Below are 17,398 nucleotides of genomic sequence, written 5' to 3'. Positions count from 1 at the left end.
CGGTGCACGGGCCTATCACTGCTGTGGCCTCTCCCGTTGCGGAGCACAGGCTCCGGAGACGCAGGCTCAGCGACCATGGCTCACTGGCCCAGCCGCTCCGCGGCATGTGGGATCCTCCCAGACCGGGTCACAAACCCGTGCCCCCTGCATTGGCAGGCGGACTCTCAACCACTGCGCCACCAGGGAAGCCCTCCACTGTATATTCTTGCCTCCTTTGTCATAGATTTACTTTAATTGAAATATAGTTGAAATATAACATTGTGTAAATTTAAGGTGTACATGTTAATTTGATAATTTATGTATTGTAATATTGCCATTAAAGTGATAATTAGCACCTCTATCACATTACATAGTTGTCTTTTTAGTAGTTGGAATAATTCATTTTTAGTCTCTTAGCATATTTGATGAATATAATAGTTTTCTATATTCACTGTACTGTGCATTAGCTCTCTAGGGCTTACTTACTACTTGTTGTAAGACTGTACCCTTGAACAACATCTGTCTTATCCCCTCACCCCCATTCCATGGTAACCCCCATTTATTTCTGTTTTTATGAGTTTGGCTTTTAAAATTCCACACACAGTACTTGTCTTTCTTACTTAGCATAATGTGCCCAAGGTTCATTTATGTTGTTGCAAATGGCAGGCTGTCTTCCTTTCTCATGGCTGAAAAATATCACATTGTGTAAGTATAAATCCCACTTCATATTTTATTCATTGGTTGATGGCCATCTAGGTTGTCTCCATATCTTGTCTGCTGTAAATAACGCTGCAGTGAATGTGGGAGTACAGATATCTCTTTAAAATCCTGTTTTCATTTCCTTTGCACATACACCCAGAAGTAGAATTGATGGATCATGTGGTAGATTAATTTTTAATTATTCAAGAAACCTCCATATTGGTTGCAGTAATTTACATTCCCACCAACAGTGTATAAAGGTTCCCTTTTATTCACATCTCCCCAGCACCTGTTGTCTCTTGTCTTCTTGATGACATCCATTCTAACAGGTGTGAGGTGATAGCTCACTGTAGTTTTGATTTGTGTTTCCCTGATGATTAGTGATATTGAGAATCTTTTCATGTGCCTCTTGGCCATTTGGATGTCTTCTTTGGAAAAATGTCTAGTTTTTCTGCCCTTTTTTTAGTTGGATTATTTGTTGGTTTTCTTTTTGTCTTTGAGTTTTATGAGTTTTTAAAATATATTTTGGATATTAACTCCTTATCTGATACATGGTTTGCAAAATTTTTCTTGCATTCTGTAGGATGCATTTTCATTTGGTTAATTGTTTCTTTTGCTGTGCACAAGTGTTCAAGTTTGATGTAGTCCCATTTTGCTGATTTTTGCTTTTATTGTTATATCCAAAAATCACTGTCAATACCACTGTTGAGGAGCTTCCTCTCTACGTTTCTACTAAGTTTTATAGTTATTAGGTCTTGTGTTAAATCTGTGATCCATTTTGAGTTAATTTTTTGTAAGCGGTAAGATAGGGGTCCAGTTTCATCATTCTGCATGTGTTTATCCAATTTCCCCATTACCATTTGTCGAAGAGACTATCATTTCCCCATTGGGTATTCTTGGCTCCATTATCAAATATTAGTTGACTGTGTATGCAGGGGTTTAATTCTGGGCTCTCTTCTGTTCTGTTGGTCTGTCTCTATTATGCCAGTATCCTACCCTATCTTAAAAATTACTGTAGCTTTGTAGTATAGTCTGAAAACAGGACGTACGATACCTCTGGCTTTGTTCTTTTTCCTGAGAAATGCTTTGACTATTTTGCAGACTTTGTCACTTCGTATAAATTTTAGGATTTTTTTCTTAATCTCTGTGAAGAATGCCATTGGTTTTTTGATGGGGATTGTTTTGAATCTAAGGTGACTTCGAGTAGTACAGACATTTTAACAGTCAGTTCTTATGATCCATCAGCATGGATGTCTTTCCATTTGTTTGTGTCAACTTCTATTTCTTTTAGGAAAGTCATGTAGTTTTGATTGTACAGAACTTTCACTTCCTTGGTTAAAGTAATTTCTGGGTATTTCATTGTTTTTGATGTTATTGTGAGTGTGATAGTTTTATTTTTCAGACATTTCATCCTAGTGTATAGAAATGCAACTGATTTTTGTATGTTGATTTTATATCCTGAAATTTAGTCAAATTGTTGATTAGTGCCAACAGTTTTTTACTGGAGTTTTTTATATACAGAATCATATCATGTGCAAATAATGACAGTTTTACTTCTTCCCTCACTATGAGTTTGGAGGTATTGCCTCTTTCTTACTTGGTTTGGATGTATTTGGATAACTCTTATTTGTAACTCTCTGGGCTTCCTGGATTTGGGCATCTGTTTCTTTTCCCAGGTTAGGAAAGTCTTCACTCATTATTTCTTCAAGAAGTTTTCTGCCCTTGTCTGCTTTTCTTCTTCTGGGACACTGTAATGTGAATTTCGGTCTGCTTGATGTTGTCTCATAAGTCCCTTTAGCTATCTTCACTCTTTTTTTAATTCTTTTTTCTTTTTGCTCCTTGATGGGATGAATCACTGCCCTGTTTGTGAGTTTACTGATACTTTCTTCCACTTCATCTGGTCTGCCGTTTGAACTCCTCACTACTGAGTTTTTCACTATAGTTACTGTATTGTATTCTTTGGCTCTGTGCCTTCTGTTTGGTACTTTCTTGTGTTTTCTTTGTTGAAATTCTCAGTTCACGCATTCTTGTCCTGACATGGTGACCATCTTTATGACCAAATTTTGAACTCTTTCTCATATCAGTCACTCTTCTCTGTTTTATTAAGGCCTGTTTGTGGAGTTTTATCTTTTTCTTTTAAAACATACTTTTCTGTGTCTTCATTTTCCTTGACTCTCTGTGTTGGTTTTTGTGCATTAGATAAAAGAACCACCTCTCCCCGTCTTGAATTGGCTTTTTCTTCTTGGCTCCCCGTAGTTGAGGACGTGCTAACATCTGTCAGTGTCCCAGTGGGGAAGACCTCAGTCAGCATCAGGTACAGGCTGATTGGACGCTGGATTCTCAGGCAGCAGCTTTCAAAGCATGCAAAAAGACCTCTTTCAGGGAAAGACTGAGAGACGGGCATTTCTCTCCACTACCTCTGTCCTGAATTCTGAGGGGATAGCCAGTTGAGAACTATTTGTTTGCTATGGTCCAGGATCCTTTGGTGCTTGTGAATGCCAGCCCTGCTGGTTACCAGAGCCAAGTGATAAAGGGGTGTGTCCTTTGGGCAGCCACCTCAAAGGCCAGGATGCCAGGTGCGTTCACAAGCCTCTTTTAGGAAGGCACCACTGACCTGGAGTGGGACAGAGGGTCAGTAGGCATAGCCTACCCCTTCCCCTGTCTCCAGGGAGTCTTGCAGTAAGCCCTCAAAGCTGAGCTAAATTAGAAGCCTTACTTGCAGGCAATAACTTTTAAAGTATGCAAATAACCTCTGTCAGGAAATGGTTGGGAGAAGTGCATTTCTCTTGGCTCCTGTTTCTCTGAGCTTTGGAAGGATAGCCATGGTGAGTCCTTGCGAATCTGTTAAGAATTGTTTCTTTGTTGGCTATATTCCTGTGGGTCTCATGGACACCAGCGCCATTAGGCGTTCAGAGCTAGGAGTCTTGGGGGCCCACCCCTCTGTGAGAGTCTTGGAGTGACAGATATTCAATCTAAACCCTTCACTGCTCAGGGAGAAGCTGGGTGTTGTGAGTTCCCTTCTAATTTTATGTTGTTGTGCTGAGTGTGGGGTTTATGGAGATAAAGTTCCTCAGCCTTTCCTACCCATTTGGATGTATATTACGTTTACCCAGTGCATAGGGGTTGCTCATCTACTTTCTAGATTTATCTACTTTCTAGATGTCTTTCAGAGGGAATTGCTTTGTTTATAGGTGTAGATTTGGTAGGTCTGTGGGTTCAGGTGAGTTTTAGGCGTCCTATTTTGCCATCTTGGACCAGAACCTCAATAACTCACACTTTTATATATTCAGCCCTGAAAGTTCCGCGGACCTCCACATTCATTGATCACTATCACCTCTCTTCTGATCCTCAGAAAGATCTCAAACTGGTCCCCAAATATTACTTTTCTGAATGACACTTCTAGGAGTAATGGATCAGGTCAAAGACAACAAGTCATCTGTGATTCCTCCTTTTTTTCCCTCAGATCTACTCTATCAGCTTGTCCTCTTAACTCTAGCTTCAAAATATAGCCCCAAACTTACTACTTACCATATCATGTCCAAATTACCATTACTTCTTGCCTACACTCCTGCAAAAGCTGCCTCACTTGTCTCTCTGCTTCTACTCTTGCCCTTTAACAACTTTTTCTCCAAAAAGCAGTCTTCTTAAAACCATAAATCAAATCCTTTCATGCTCTTCTTGAAATTTCTCAGAACAAAATCCAAATTTCTTATGAAGGCCTACAAAGCCTTAGGTGGTCTGCAGCCTGGCTGCCTCTCCACCTTCATCCTACATTCCTCCCCCTCCCCTCACCACTCACACTGCTCCGCTAACACTAACACTCTCTGCAACAGGTCAAGGTATTACTATCTATCTCAGGACCTTTGCACTTCCTCTTCTCTTTGTTCAAATATCTTTCCCTTTAGGTAGGTTAACCAGGTAAAAAAAATAGGGTGCTGAGTTACATATGAACTTGAGATAAAAAATTATATTTTAGTATAAATCCATCTTAAATATCTCATGCATAGAAGAATGGCCTGATACATAGTAGGTGTACTGTAAGTACCTGATAAATGAGTAGTGTGTACTCAAATAAAGCACTGCATATATTGATTGGTTAGAAACACTGTAAACGTAAAATACTAACTTAAAGGCTTAATTATCACTTCACCAGGAGAGCTCCCCAGTTCTAGTTAAGTATTTATTTGATGGAATGGAAAATTAGCACACATACAAGACCCACTGATGTATTAACGTAAAATACATCCTTATGTTCTAGAAATGTTATGGAAAGAAAAATATTCTCTCTGGCTCTGCTTCCATTGTTTTTATTTTTATATTTCTAGTGGTTTTTTTTTGGGGGGGGGGGTTCATTTCCTCTGTGATGATGAGATATGTCTGTTTCAGTCTGGGAGGTGGTAGTTCAGATAACTTATTTGGAGTCCCTGAAGTCTGCACGTAGATTCACACTGAAAAATCTGTCCCTTCAGTTTCCTGATCATGTTTTCTCATGTGTTTTGCATGGGCAACCACATCTACCAAGACTTGTAATTATTATATGGAAGTAAATTATGAGATACATTCTAAAAACATTCTAAATCACAAATGCATAGATGTGGGAGAAACCTCAGCATTTTTTCTATCTTAAAGAAAGAGACCAAAATCCCACTAACACCATGACCAGAAAAATTACTCTGATTTTTAAAGATTGTGGTAGTAGATAATAATAACAGATTGGTAGCTGGTTTCAGCTTAAAATAGTAAAGGGATTCAGTGCCAACATTATATACATACGTTTTAAAATATGAGTAATTTAAAAATTTAATTTTAAAATTTAATTTTAAATGAGTAATTCTAAAATATGAATAATTTTATTTGCTTTCCTTCTAGGGATCTCTTTCAAAATACGCTTAGTAAAGATATCAACTAAGAATCCCTCATTGTTTTTTTCTTTCCCATTACTACTTAAAAGAAAAAGATGTCTAAACCATAGTTATATTCATGATTTCGCCCCAAGGCTTACTTTTTAAAACCAGGTATACTAGTGAGTAAAATCCTTTTCATTTTTCTCTTAGACAAGTATTACTCAATCCTTACTCTCCCTTTCTTTCCCCAACCAGAATCTGGGGTGACTAACTGCAAACAGTAAGAGTTCAAATCACTGGTAAGAACACCCACCAAATAATAGCTAACTTTTGAATTTAGATAGGTCTATACTTACGTCACCCACAGCAGCTTCAAAGAAAATGCATATTTAAAATTATTTAGGCAGGTAGATGCTACACGTAACTCTTTTAATCGGAATAAGATCCCTAACAAATAGTTTTCTACAGAGAACCTTAACACACTTACCACATTAATTCATGAGGTAGGGTTAATGTATGTATGTGTATACGTACCTATACACACATTTATTCTGCATATTCATTTTTCATGTACCGAGTAACGTGCATTTATCAATTATGGTTGCATAAGATAATGAACTTCCTCAATAGTACATGTTATTGGCTTGCTTTACTTTCTCCTTTGATAAACTTTAGCTTTGTTTTTCTTTACCACTTAAATCTTCAAAACCATTATTTTATTATCCCAGAACAAATTTAGTTTTCTCTGAAACTCCCTCTGCTTCCCCACTTTCCCCTCCTCTGATGAGCTCATTGCATTTATAGTAATGGCCACATCTCCATCTAGTGGTTTCCTAACCAATGAATACCTGGACAGCAATGAAGAAAGAATACAACAAAAGTGGTCTAGTTACAACAATCATGATTCCAGACCATCAAAAAAGAAACTGAAAAACTGTAAATGGAACCCTGAATGTGAACTCAGGCCCTAAAATATCTATTCAGTCATGCTGAGTATGTAATTCAGAAATTTGTCAAAGAGTAACAAATAATGATCATCTTTGCCTAGATAATGTAAGTTATACTAAAGCACCTCACTAAGAATATCAATATCTAAAAAATCTAAAAACGCTGTTTAAACCATATCTGTTTAGAAAGGAGAAGAAAAATTAGATAATGAGCTTAGAAGGTACTGAATAATGCTTAATAAAATTGAAACAGATCATTAATTTTATGTTAGCATCTGCTGAAACAAAATTGACGACCAACTCTAATAATTGTCCTTAGGGTATTTCTCTTAAGTAAAAAGTAAGACATCGTGAAGCATATATAATTTTTTTTCTCCACACTGACTTAATCTTTATACAAAACCTTATGAGAAATTACTGATTTTTAAATAAATATAGGAAACTGATATGCTCTGTTCAGGATTCGAAACTTATGTAACATTTGAAAGCTGCTATTCTCAAAACAACATTACTACTGGCATTTTAATAACCTGGTCTCAGGACATTTATTATAGTGGATTTAGGGATATGGATTACTTTTTAAAATTTCAAGCCAAACGCAAAAACAAAGACAAATTAGAGAAAGTGACTGACCATCCACACCACATGAAAACTTGCAGTAAAATGAAGATAGGAGCTGACATCATGGTACAGGCACGACTCGCTGTGCATATAAGTTGATCCTATTAATAACGGGCAAAGTAGCAAGTACAGGAAAAGGAAGGAAAACACAGAAGACATACAAGATGAGATTTCATGCAATTTGCTGGCAGTTAGCAGTTTATGTGAGCCTCCATCCAGAGCAGATTCACAGTGACCATTGCAAATAAGCATTACCAAAATATTCCACTGCCAAAAAAACACAAGACATTATTAGCACATTAAGCTACTGAGCAAAAGTTGTACTTTCACACACAATCCACTGTATAATTTATAGGAACTTGAGTACTGGAAATGTTTGTCCTTGTAAAATCTTCATTATGCCTTGATCAAAAAGATAGTTACCTATGGTGAAAATATTGGGGGTAATGGTTTTTATATGATCTTTCAAGTGCATCTGAGTAAATTTAATCTCAGTCTTTGGTGACAAATAATTGATGAGGGAAGTTTCCCTAATGACTGATACTACCCTTGGGCCCACAAACACAAGTCTTTGGGGAATGATTTGACATGGCCAAAGCTCCTGAAGGTATATAGTAGACAGAACAACAGAAGTCCTCATATCTGGATTTCATTTAAGGCTCACCGTAAAATGAAAAAAAATCAAGTAGCTGCAACTTTGAATCACTTTTCCCCTCAGAGAGGAATGATCAATAATAGTCCTTACCGAGATAACTGGGATTTATTGGCTAAAACATATTGCCTTTTTAGCCTTATTCCCCATCACTGATTTTATTTCTTCTTTGCTCCACTTTATATTATCTACTTGCATATTATGCATCTATGGAAATGCCTTATTCTTTTTTGGAACAAATGTGGCTATGTGTATTTGAGTAAATAAGTACATACTAGGTAAATCTGTTCTAAATAAACAACCACCTCTAGAAATGCACCTTAATCAATAAATGATCTGACATGTTTTTAGAATAAACAGTTACCAAGATGATAACGCTTTATGTTTGCAAGCCACTTTATGCAAAGAGACATGACAGATTGGAGAACTGAGAAATATTATTTTTAAAGTTTTAGTTTTTTTTATAAGTGGTGAGAAATTTTTTTTTTTTTTTTTTTTTTGCAGTACGCGGGCCTCTCACTGTTGTGGCCTCTCCCGTTGCGGAGCACAGGCTCCGGACGCGCAGGCTCAGCGGCCCATGGCTCACGGGCCCAGCCGCTCCGCGGCATGTCGGATCTTCCCCGACCGGGGCACGAACCCGCGTCCCCTGCATCGGCAGGCGGACTCTCAACCACTGCGCCACCAGGGAAGCCCGGTGAGAAATTTTTATATGGGCTTTATGCTTGAGAATAAAGCTTCTTAAAAATTAAAATAATTTGAAAAGCATAAAGCTGCTCCTATACACACAGTAAGTCCAAATAGTGTTTATGAGAGGAAGACAGCTGACCTATAGGAAAAGTAGTAGTCATCTTAAACAACATACATTAAATATGCTTTGTAAAATTATACCAACTTAACCCTGTGTTATTGACCTAGCCTAATTTCAAACAATATAAAAAGTAATACAATTAAGAGAAATAATACAAACCTAATAGGTGGCAGAATTAGAAACCATGTAAAGGACAATTACAAACGAAGGGGACGATAGTGATTTAACAGGCTTTTAAATACACTGAATGAAGACTAAACACAAAAAATGTTATAATAAAAATAACATATCTTCAGGATTGGAATATAAATGAATGTGGGCAACTCATATACCATTAGTAACGTTTACTGTCAGTTACTGGTCATTAGAAAGTTTTAAAATCATCAGATTTGTGATCTTGGATTATTAGTAAATTGGTCGGCATTGTGTTTGAAAGTACAATTTCTGTGGAAAGGACAGAAGAGGCAACTGTTAAGCTTATGCTAACCATGAAAAATACTGAAATAAAATATCTATATACCAGCAAGTATGTCATGTTAATGAGAAACACTATGGTTAAGACATTACACTGGAGTTAAAACTACATTTGTCTCCTTAAATTATTGTGACCATTGAGTTATATATTTTAATACAGCAAATGTTTGGTCTTACTTACCAAGGCATTGTTATCAAAGCAGACATCAGGTCCTTTTCGGTATCTGGGTTGCTTCACCATATCACAAGGATCTGGACCGTCAGCTAAAGAAACTTGTTAAGGAATATGAAGTTACTTTTTTTTTTTTTTTTTAACACAATTAAAAAAATACAATGCAACACACTTATTTCTCAAAGCAAGCCAGAGAAACCAATGCCATTATTCTGGTCCCACACAACCAGTTCAAGTACTATGGGATTTAAAGTACTGAACTGCCACAAATGTTCTCCTGTCAGTCTAGGGCCTGTGTGAAGAGATCAACGCTTTACACAGCATGGTCGCTGGCACAGAAGTACTCAGTAAATATTTGTACAATACAAGTGGATGAAATGTGCAAATGGCGTAGCATATAAGACAGGGTCATACACGTAAGACCATAAGGGAGGGCCTGGGTGCCTGCTATTTAGCAAGACAGAAATAGAAACTAATTCCTAGTAATAAACATCAGTTCCAAACATAGGTGAGGACTGTTTTTTTTTTCCAGAAACAGCAAAAACTAGAGGCAGTCTACCGAACCTCTGCCTGCAATGCTTCAATAGTCATTTCACTGTCATTTAGCATATTTACTACCCGAAGTCTTTTTAGCATTACTGCCATGGCAATTCTAGCATACAACAGGATTTACCTTCTTTTTTTAAGGCTGAATAATATTCCATTGTAGGTATAAACCACATTCAACTCCATTTTTGATGACTGGCTGTTGACAGCTTTCAAGCCACAACAATCACTTTTCCCTTCTGTCCCACACCTGGGCGAGCTGACAGGGAAGACTGACTGTCCGTTCCTTTGGCACTGCCTGGAAGTTTGGGCCAAGAAGCCCCAGGCAGCACTGGCAAAAGCCCAGCACGGTCCCCAACCACCATAAAACCCCAAGCCAGGTACTTCTCCCTGCTCTCTCTAGCCATTTTCAGGGCTACTTGGGAACCTGCACTGCTCTCTCCACAAAGACTCACTCTACCAGTATGAAGCCTTTCACATCCTTTTGGTGCATGTGTAGCACCATCGGTCTTGACATCCAAATGCAATTTTGTGTGGAGGGTCCATTCTGCCTCTGTGAGGCGATCTCAGCACTCTGTGGTATTTTTCTCTTTCTGGGCACGAACAACGTGACGAGGTTAAAAATGCACAGCTTTAAGATGGTTTTCCATTCCAAACCTCTCCAATGTCAAAGGATACAAGTCTGCTCAGCTTGTATGAGCAATCGCGTGTCACAGGGACAAGTCCCTTTGCTCTCAACCATTATGAATATTAAGTTGGTGTTCATAAGTTTTTCTACGTGGAAGATTCTGTAAAATAAATATTTTTAAAAATCAGAAAAAACATTATCATCTGAGAAAAGAATAGATTTCAAAGAAAGATTTTTACATATTAAAATGAAAGAAAATAGGACCTTTTGAAACAAAGCATCACCTACACGAACAGTAACATTGAATGATTTTAGAAGAGAAAGATTACCATGTTTGATCAACATGGACATGCTATCTCTCAAATGAATACTAAAAAAATGCCAACAGATGTTTTAAGTGTGACCTTTGTTTCTTAAGTGATGGTCCTCAATGCAAAATAAACACCATCTAGTTGTTTCCTTTTACATATTTAGGGAATTGTGGTATCTATCACTGAAAATGTGCCCAAGTTGCCTTATTTTACAGTAAAGGAAAGAAGCAGCACAAAAATGGCTCAGCATTTCCCCAAGTCATGGCAGACTGAAGTCTGGAGCAGTGCCGTTCAACAAACTTTCTGTGAAGATAAAACGTCTTCCGCTTTAACCAGCATGGTAAACAATTGCCACGGGAGGCTATTGAGCACCTGAAATGGTGACTAGCGTGACTGAGGCACAAAATTGTAATATTAATTAACTGCAATTGAGGATTGAAATTGCCACCTGTGGCTGGTCACTACTGAGTTGGGACAACACAGGTATAGATAGAATTATGAGCTTTGAATTCCATGCAGTGTTTCTTCCACATCTTAAGCTGCTTCTACCTTCCACAATAAAAATGTAGATCTGTCATTAAAGAGTAATTTATTTTTCAAAGAATGGGATTTTTTTTTTTTTGTAACCTATTGAAGTTGGGACACAGCATAAAGTTACACAGCACAAATGTCAGCATGATTTAACTTAATAGCTTATATTGATCTTTACAGTTTAACTTAGTCATTTTTTAAAGTATATATTGCTGTTACTGAACGTCAATCAATGAAAGCCCAGTTACTGAACGTCAATCAATGAAAGCCCAAAGCCTGTAAACTCTTTCTGATGTACCCATTACACATGCCACAGTTCTGTTTCCTGAAGGTGTTGTCCTGATATGCTAATCTCGAAACAAGACGGTCTGCTTTTTTCTGAGTACATGCCTTACTCTGCCCCTTTCCTCTTCCTCCTCCTAGGATATACAGGTTTAATAAAGTAAAATCATACTGACCATGTCTATGAAAAATTTGTGCTAGTTTCAGTTAACCCCTTCCTGAAAAAATATATATATTTTTAACAGTTATAAACTTCTTTTCCAAATCGCCTAGCAACTAACTATTCCATCCCTGTCACCTGCTCAGATGACCTCACCTCCTCCTCTTTCCTCTTCTCTCTGTTAACATTTCTTCTAGAATAAGCTGGCCTCAGCTACTGAAAACAAAGTGTCCCAACTCTGTGCCTTTCTGCTCTGTTCTCAGGGATCCTGTCACATGGATTATCCCTTTCCTTTCAAAACTTCAAAAATCTCCCACCTTGCCTTTCTCTCTCTCATTACAACAAAATTAAATCTCTCCATCTCTTCCAAAAATTTTTAAAGATGTTTTATGGGTGGTGATGACTAACATTAACCTCGATTTTAGGAAATGATATGTTCTCCTGGTTCTTTCAGTTTCATCTCAAAGATACATTCAATTCTAAATTTAAGTGAAGACTACAAGTAAAACTTACTAGCCAAGAATGTTTTTGTTAACCTGTTTAGTAAATACAATTAATTCTAATCTTATCAGAGAAAATAATCTCTGAAACTATCTCTACATTAGAAAAATTTTAATATGGATTCTTCTAGACAAAATATAATACAATCAAATTCCTCTTTTTTTTTTTTTTTTTTTTTTTGCGGTACGCGGGCCTCTCACTGCTGTGGCCTCTCCCGTTGCGGAGCACAGGCTCCGGACGCGCAGGCTCAGCGGCCACGGCTCACGGGTCCAGCCGCTCCGCGGCACGTGGGATCCTCCCGGACCGGGGCACGAACCCGCGTCCCCTGCATCGGCAGGCGGACTCTCAACCACTGCGCCACCAGGGAAGCCCTATGTTCTGCCTAAAAGTGGGTATAATTTTTTTGATCACGTAATTATTAAAGTTGAAGGGATTACAACTTATCAGAGTTAGAATTAATTTTAAAAACCTTCAGAGAAACTGAAGAGCTCTGATATTTTCAACTTAAAGCAGTTATTCAGATCTCTCACACTCCAAAGACAATCTCCGTTATTTTCTGTGACGATTATAAAAGTGAATACAATTTCTTAGTCAAACAGGACTAGTCCAGACATGAAGAAACAAATTACCTGGAACAGTTTCCACAGTCTAATACACCGCTGAATGATTTACTATCGTTATCGAAGAAATACTGGGTTTGTTCGGTAATGCAGCTCTGCTTTGACAGAGAGGCTGTGAAGTCGTCATCTTCCATCTCAACTGTGGGGAAAATAAAGACCATCACCATGAGGGGACCCTTCAGTCGGTCTCCCAGAGCCTTCATTTCTCACAGAGCAAAACAAATGTATGAGGGCAGGCACCTCAACTGGCTTGTTTACTCCGTGTGGCGTAGTGGCAGCCCTTAAAGATGCCCAATAACTATCAATAGAATAAATGAATTTGAATACATTTGAGTTTGAATACAGCTGCAAAACAGAGGCCAATGTGACCTAGGAATGTTTCTAAGGCAGTAGGAAAGTTCTGACAAAAAGATTTCAACCTACAAAAGTGTTAAATGGACGATTTCTCTCTCTCTCACACACACGCACTTTCTGAGTTTTGAACTCGGAGCATCCGAAAAGAAAATGTTAATTATTATGACAGTATCTGAGCATTTACATACCTGCCTCAAGAAGTCGTGGAAAGGTCAAACTCAAGAGAAACTGCTGTAGAATAGACCTGAATTTTAAATATGAAAAAGTATTGATATTTTCCTTCATAAATTAACAAAAACCAGAGTATTTTTGCATGTACACAAACACGTTTCTTTTTCATCTTTTTGGAAAAAGTCGAGAATTTGCTAATAGGAAGTTGAGGAGCATTTTTATATAAGTATTTCTTAAATTATGCAAGACACTGTCAATTCCCTTCTGTAAAAGAAGTCACGAAGTCAGATGTGTTCAGGACCCAGTGAGGGACACATATGTGTGAAGACACCTAATACAAAATCAGAGCAAGGAGAAGTGATAACTCTGAGAGGGAGAATGTCATCATTCTGGTGCGCAGTTTTCACACTCAAGATTTTCTCCTTATTTTAGTTATTAAAGCTCTGTGGTAGGAAAAAAAAAACAACCCCAAAACAAAAATGACTTTGTACCATGGGTTTACGAACTATTTACTTTACAATATAGAACATATTTGTAAATACATAATGTGGCATTCATGAAATACAATATACATATTATATATAGGGCATATGGCATGTTTCAGTTTTACAATAAATGACAATTGAGCCAAATATTAGTAAAAACTCATCTGGAACTGAGTTTAGTTAAAACAAAAGTTGGGAGGGAGGTTGAGGAGAGGGAAGGTTCTGGCCAGAAAATAGCGTAAAGACAAGTATTTCAGGGTGACTATGAGCTTCAGAAAAACGACATAAATTCGTATACAAATGTCACTGTCAGAACAGAAAGCACCCTTTTTCACAATTTTTTTAAGAAAAAATTGGATTTTTAATCTAACATATTTGCTATTTTAATAAAATGGCATAATCATTTAATTTTCGTTGGGAAAGCCATAACATCAAGTGAACGTTATAGATTAATCTACATGGAATAAAACTTAGACAATACAGTAGGGTAATGATACAAAAGAGAGAGAGATAGGCAGCGAGGGAGCGAGGGAGGGAATGGACCCAGACACAACGGGAGGATTAGTTACTTGACTGATCAGACCCAAACAATGACAAATTTGATCTTCCAGACTTTCCACAGTGCCTCAATAAGCAGTTTAAATGTCTTCTTTTCATAGATTGCGGGATATAGGTAAGAGGGGAAGGAGGGAGGAAGGGTAGAACCAGTGGAAAGAAAGAATTAGATCCATTTCAGGAACATGATGCTTCTAAAATGATGCCAGCCTTTGTTAAGAAAAATGAAGAGGTAGAAAGATAAGTCATCATGACATGAATTTGATGGATGAAGACATTTAACTTGCATAATGAAGGCAATAAATAGTAACTTTTTATAGATCAATATGCCTAAAATGTAAAGGATTGAGTATAATATAAACAAAAAATACAAATGAAAAGCGTTACAACAGATCCATAGATAAAAGAAGCCCCTGAAAAGGCCAAAGTGTGCATGAGCATAATACTGTTTTCATATGAAAAGCTGAATAACTGTAACGGTTTTACAGTGATCATTAAGAAAAAATACTTATGAATATTACCACTATGTGCTGTAGGAAATGAAAAAACTAGTTCCCATAATAATTATCTACATGTCCATCTTTCCTTCACATTCTTTACTATTTCACAACACTTTTCTCTCAATACCAATAAAACTACAATTTTGACTTACCAGGCGGCAGCAGTGGCCCACCAGCCAATGTGTAATATGTCTGCTATTGATGGCTATAAAATAGAATAAAAAAGTATTACATTAATCTACACTGAGTGTCCCTCTGAGAGAATGGAAGGGTGAGCTGCATATTACTGACCACGTATGCTGAGCGATGCCCTGCTCCTTGTTTTGGTGCAGCTCCAGGCTCACACACTGACTGATAGTCATAAGACTTATTATAAGCATAAACTGATATATTAACCAGGTGTCTCATCAAACTTGGATCAATCTCTCCAAAAAATCTTCCAATCTGGTACAGAAAAAAATAAAGTTTCAAATGTAAGCCAAATATTAACACCTGAAGCAGTACAAACAAAAGCAATGATACAAAGAAAAAGAACTAAAACTATTGAGGAGCCTGAAAACAAAAGCAAGTAATAAACCAGTATATGACACTCTGAAAGAACCCCAGTGAGATTAGGTATTCTCATTTCCGAATGGCTCCCTGTGCTACTTGGAAGGAACGGACAGTTTACTAAGCCTTAAGTCACAATCCAATAAGGGAAATGGTGAAACTAGAAAAAGAAACTTGTAGCGACTGTGCTGAACTGGAGTGAGTCCCATCTACAGGGACAACCTCTAGCTCACCAATTCCAACCCATAAATATTGTGATTTAGGAAAAGTGTCCAGTATTGAAAGATCTTTTTTGTTTGCTTGTTTTTTAAAGAGAAGCCAGATATACAGATTCAGAAATGAAATTAGTTGGCAATTAATGCTACTTTGTTTAAAATCCTGCGTAAACCAAAGAGCCTAACTGTTGCCAATTTCCAAATTTCAGGTTAGCATTTTCATCTGTTTCAAACGCTATGTATTAGGACTGCCATTATCAACTGATTAATATGTGAAAATTTTCTAAATTTTCAAAAATAAAAAGTTCATATGATGTTAAAATCCTTAGCTCTATGTTTTAACGGTAACCGTATCAGAAAGTAAACTCAGCTAACAAATACAAGGAAAACTAGTTTTAGGATGCGTTTCTTAATGGTTTATATTACATTAAGTACTTCAATTATCAATATTTATAGTGGTGTGAAGGAGTTTTGTAATGTTGATCAGGGAAACACACTTTGGAAACCCTACTCCTTGCCACTTCAGGTACATACCTGGTTAGTGTAATCATCATGATTTGCCATCAAAAGAAACCCACCGTCATCTAGAATCACACAGTCCATTACCTAGCAAAACAAAAATAACAGTTAATACACTTTTTTAGGAAGGTTAGGTTAGGTAATCATTACTCCATTATATAGATGATTATAACAAAAAAATAGGAGAAAAACTTAGATAACTGTATCTTCTCTTGAACATATATACTCAGGAGATTCTGATGAAATAAATTAAGGGCATGCATATAGATTGCTGGCAAACCATCAGGGCTTGAAATTCCACCACGATCCATCCAGTTAAAATTGTCAACTCAGGGACTTCCCTGGTGGTGCAGTGGTTAAGAATCGCCCGCCAGTGCAGGGGAAAACGGGTTTGAGCCCTGGTCCGGGAAGATCCCACATGCTGCGGAGCAACTAAGCCACAACTACTGAGCCCACACGCAGCAACTACTGAAGCCTGCGCACCTAGAACCCGTGCTCCACAAGAGAAGCCACTGCACCACAATGAAGAGTAGCCCCTGATTGCTGCAACTAAAGAAAGCCCGCGCGCAGCAACGAAGACCAAACAAAAAAAAAAGTCAGTCTGAACGAAAACATAAGAACAAATCAGAAATCATCTTTTCGCCACCCCACTGTCATCTAAATGAACCAGGAAATTGGATAAACCAAAACATTTAATAATGCATAATTATTATTTTAAACACATACTTAAGATTTTGACAAGAAAGACATTACGAAAAATCCATTTGGGGCACTATTCATCACAGACTCAAAAGCAGCAGCATGAGGTTATTTATAACTATTTTATATTAAAAATATTTGATTGGATAATTTGAGATGTAAAAGCAGGAAGCAAGACAAAAAAAAATGCCTCTGACAGAGGAAAAATAATCATATATCCTAAAGTAGTCCCATCCAGTTTAAATTATGTTTAAATGCATGAATCAATTTAATAATTTTTATTGTATAAAATCACAATTAAAAACATTGTTTTCAGATTTGGGGACGTAATGCATTCTATTTTTCTAATATGGAAGGAGCTTGCTAAAACCTTTGCTCTAAAAACAGCTAATATATAGTCTATGTAAAATGGATGTTACAAAAATAAATAAAATTACTGGCTTATGATTTCACAAGACTAGGAGTGATAAAATGATATGAAACCCCTGCTTCCTTTGGAAATATATAGACATACATAAGAGGACTGAAAGAAAATAGTGGAATGCATCATTCTTTTTTTTTTTTTTTTTTTTTTTT

At 37.2% G+C, this 17,398-nt stretch overlaps 1 protein-coding gene across 9 annotated transcripts in view; it reads right to left on the bottom strand.

Moving 5' to 3' along the window:
• CACNA2D1 (calcium voltage-gated channel auxiliary subunit alpha2delta 1) overlaps nt 1-17,398 on the bottom strand; it is a 507,150-nt gene that overhangs the window by 10,786 nt on the left and 478,966 nt on the right. For 8 of the 9 annotated variants that reach the window (XM_028490128.2, XM_028490130.2, XM_028490133.2 and 5 more), the window contains 7 exons: nt 16,139-16,210; nt 15,132-15,284; nt 14,993-15,045; nt 13,318-13,373; nt 12,785-12,914; nt 10,421-10,530; nt 9,206-9,288 (listed from right to left, as the gene is read on the bottom strand). In XM_028490128.2, the coding sequence (XP_028345929.1) occupies nt 9,206-9,288; nt 10,421-10,530; nt 12,785-12,914; nt 13,318-13,373; nt 14,993-15,045; nt 15,132-15,284; nt 16,139-16,210 (657 nt within the window). Of the gene's footprint in view, nt 1-9,205; nt 9,289-10,420; nt 10,531-12,784; nt 12,915-13,317; nt 13,374-14,992; nt 15,046-15,131; nt 15,285-16,138; nt 16,211-17,398 lie in introns of those variants that run through there. The other variant, XM_028490135.2, reaches the window with a different exon arrangement.

This window comes from Physeter macrocephalus, chromosome 5 (genome assembly GCF_002837175.3).
Source record: "Physeter macrocephalus isolate SW-GA chromosome 5, ASM283717v5, whole genome shotgun sequence".
Classification (NCBI taxonomy): Eukaryota; Metazoa; Chordata; class Mammalia; order Artiodactyla; family Physeteridae; genus Physeter; species Physeter macrocephalus.
The sequence above is the reverse complement of the archived record's forward strand: the minus strand, read 5'-3'. Positions and strand labels throughout refer to the sequence as shown.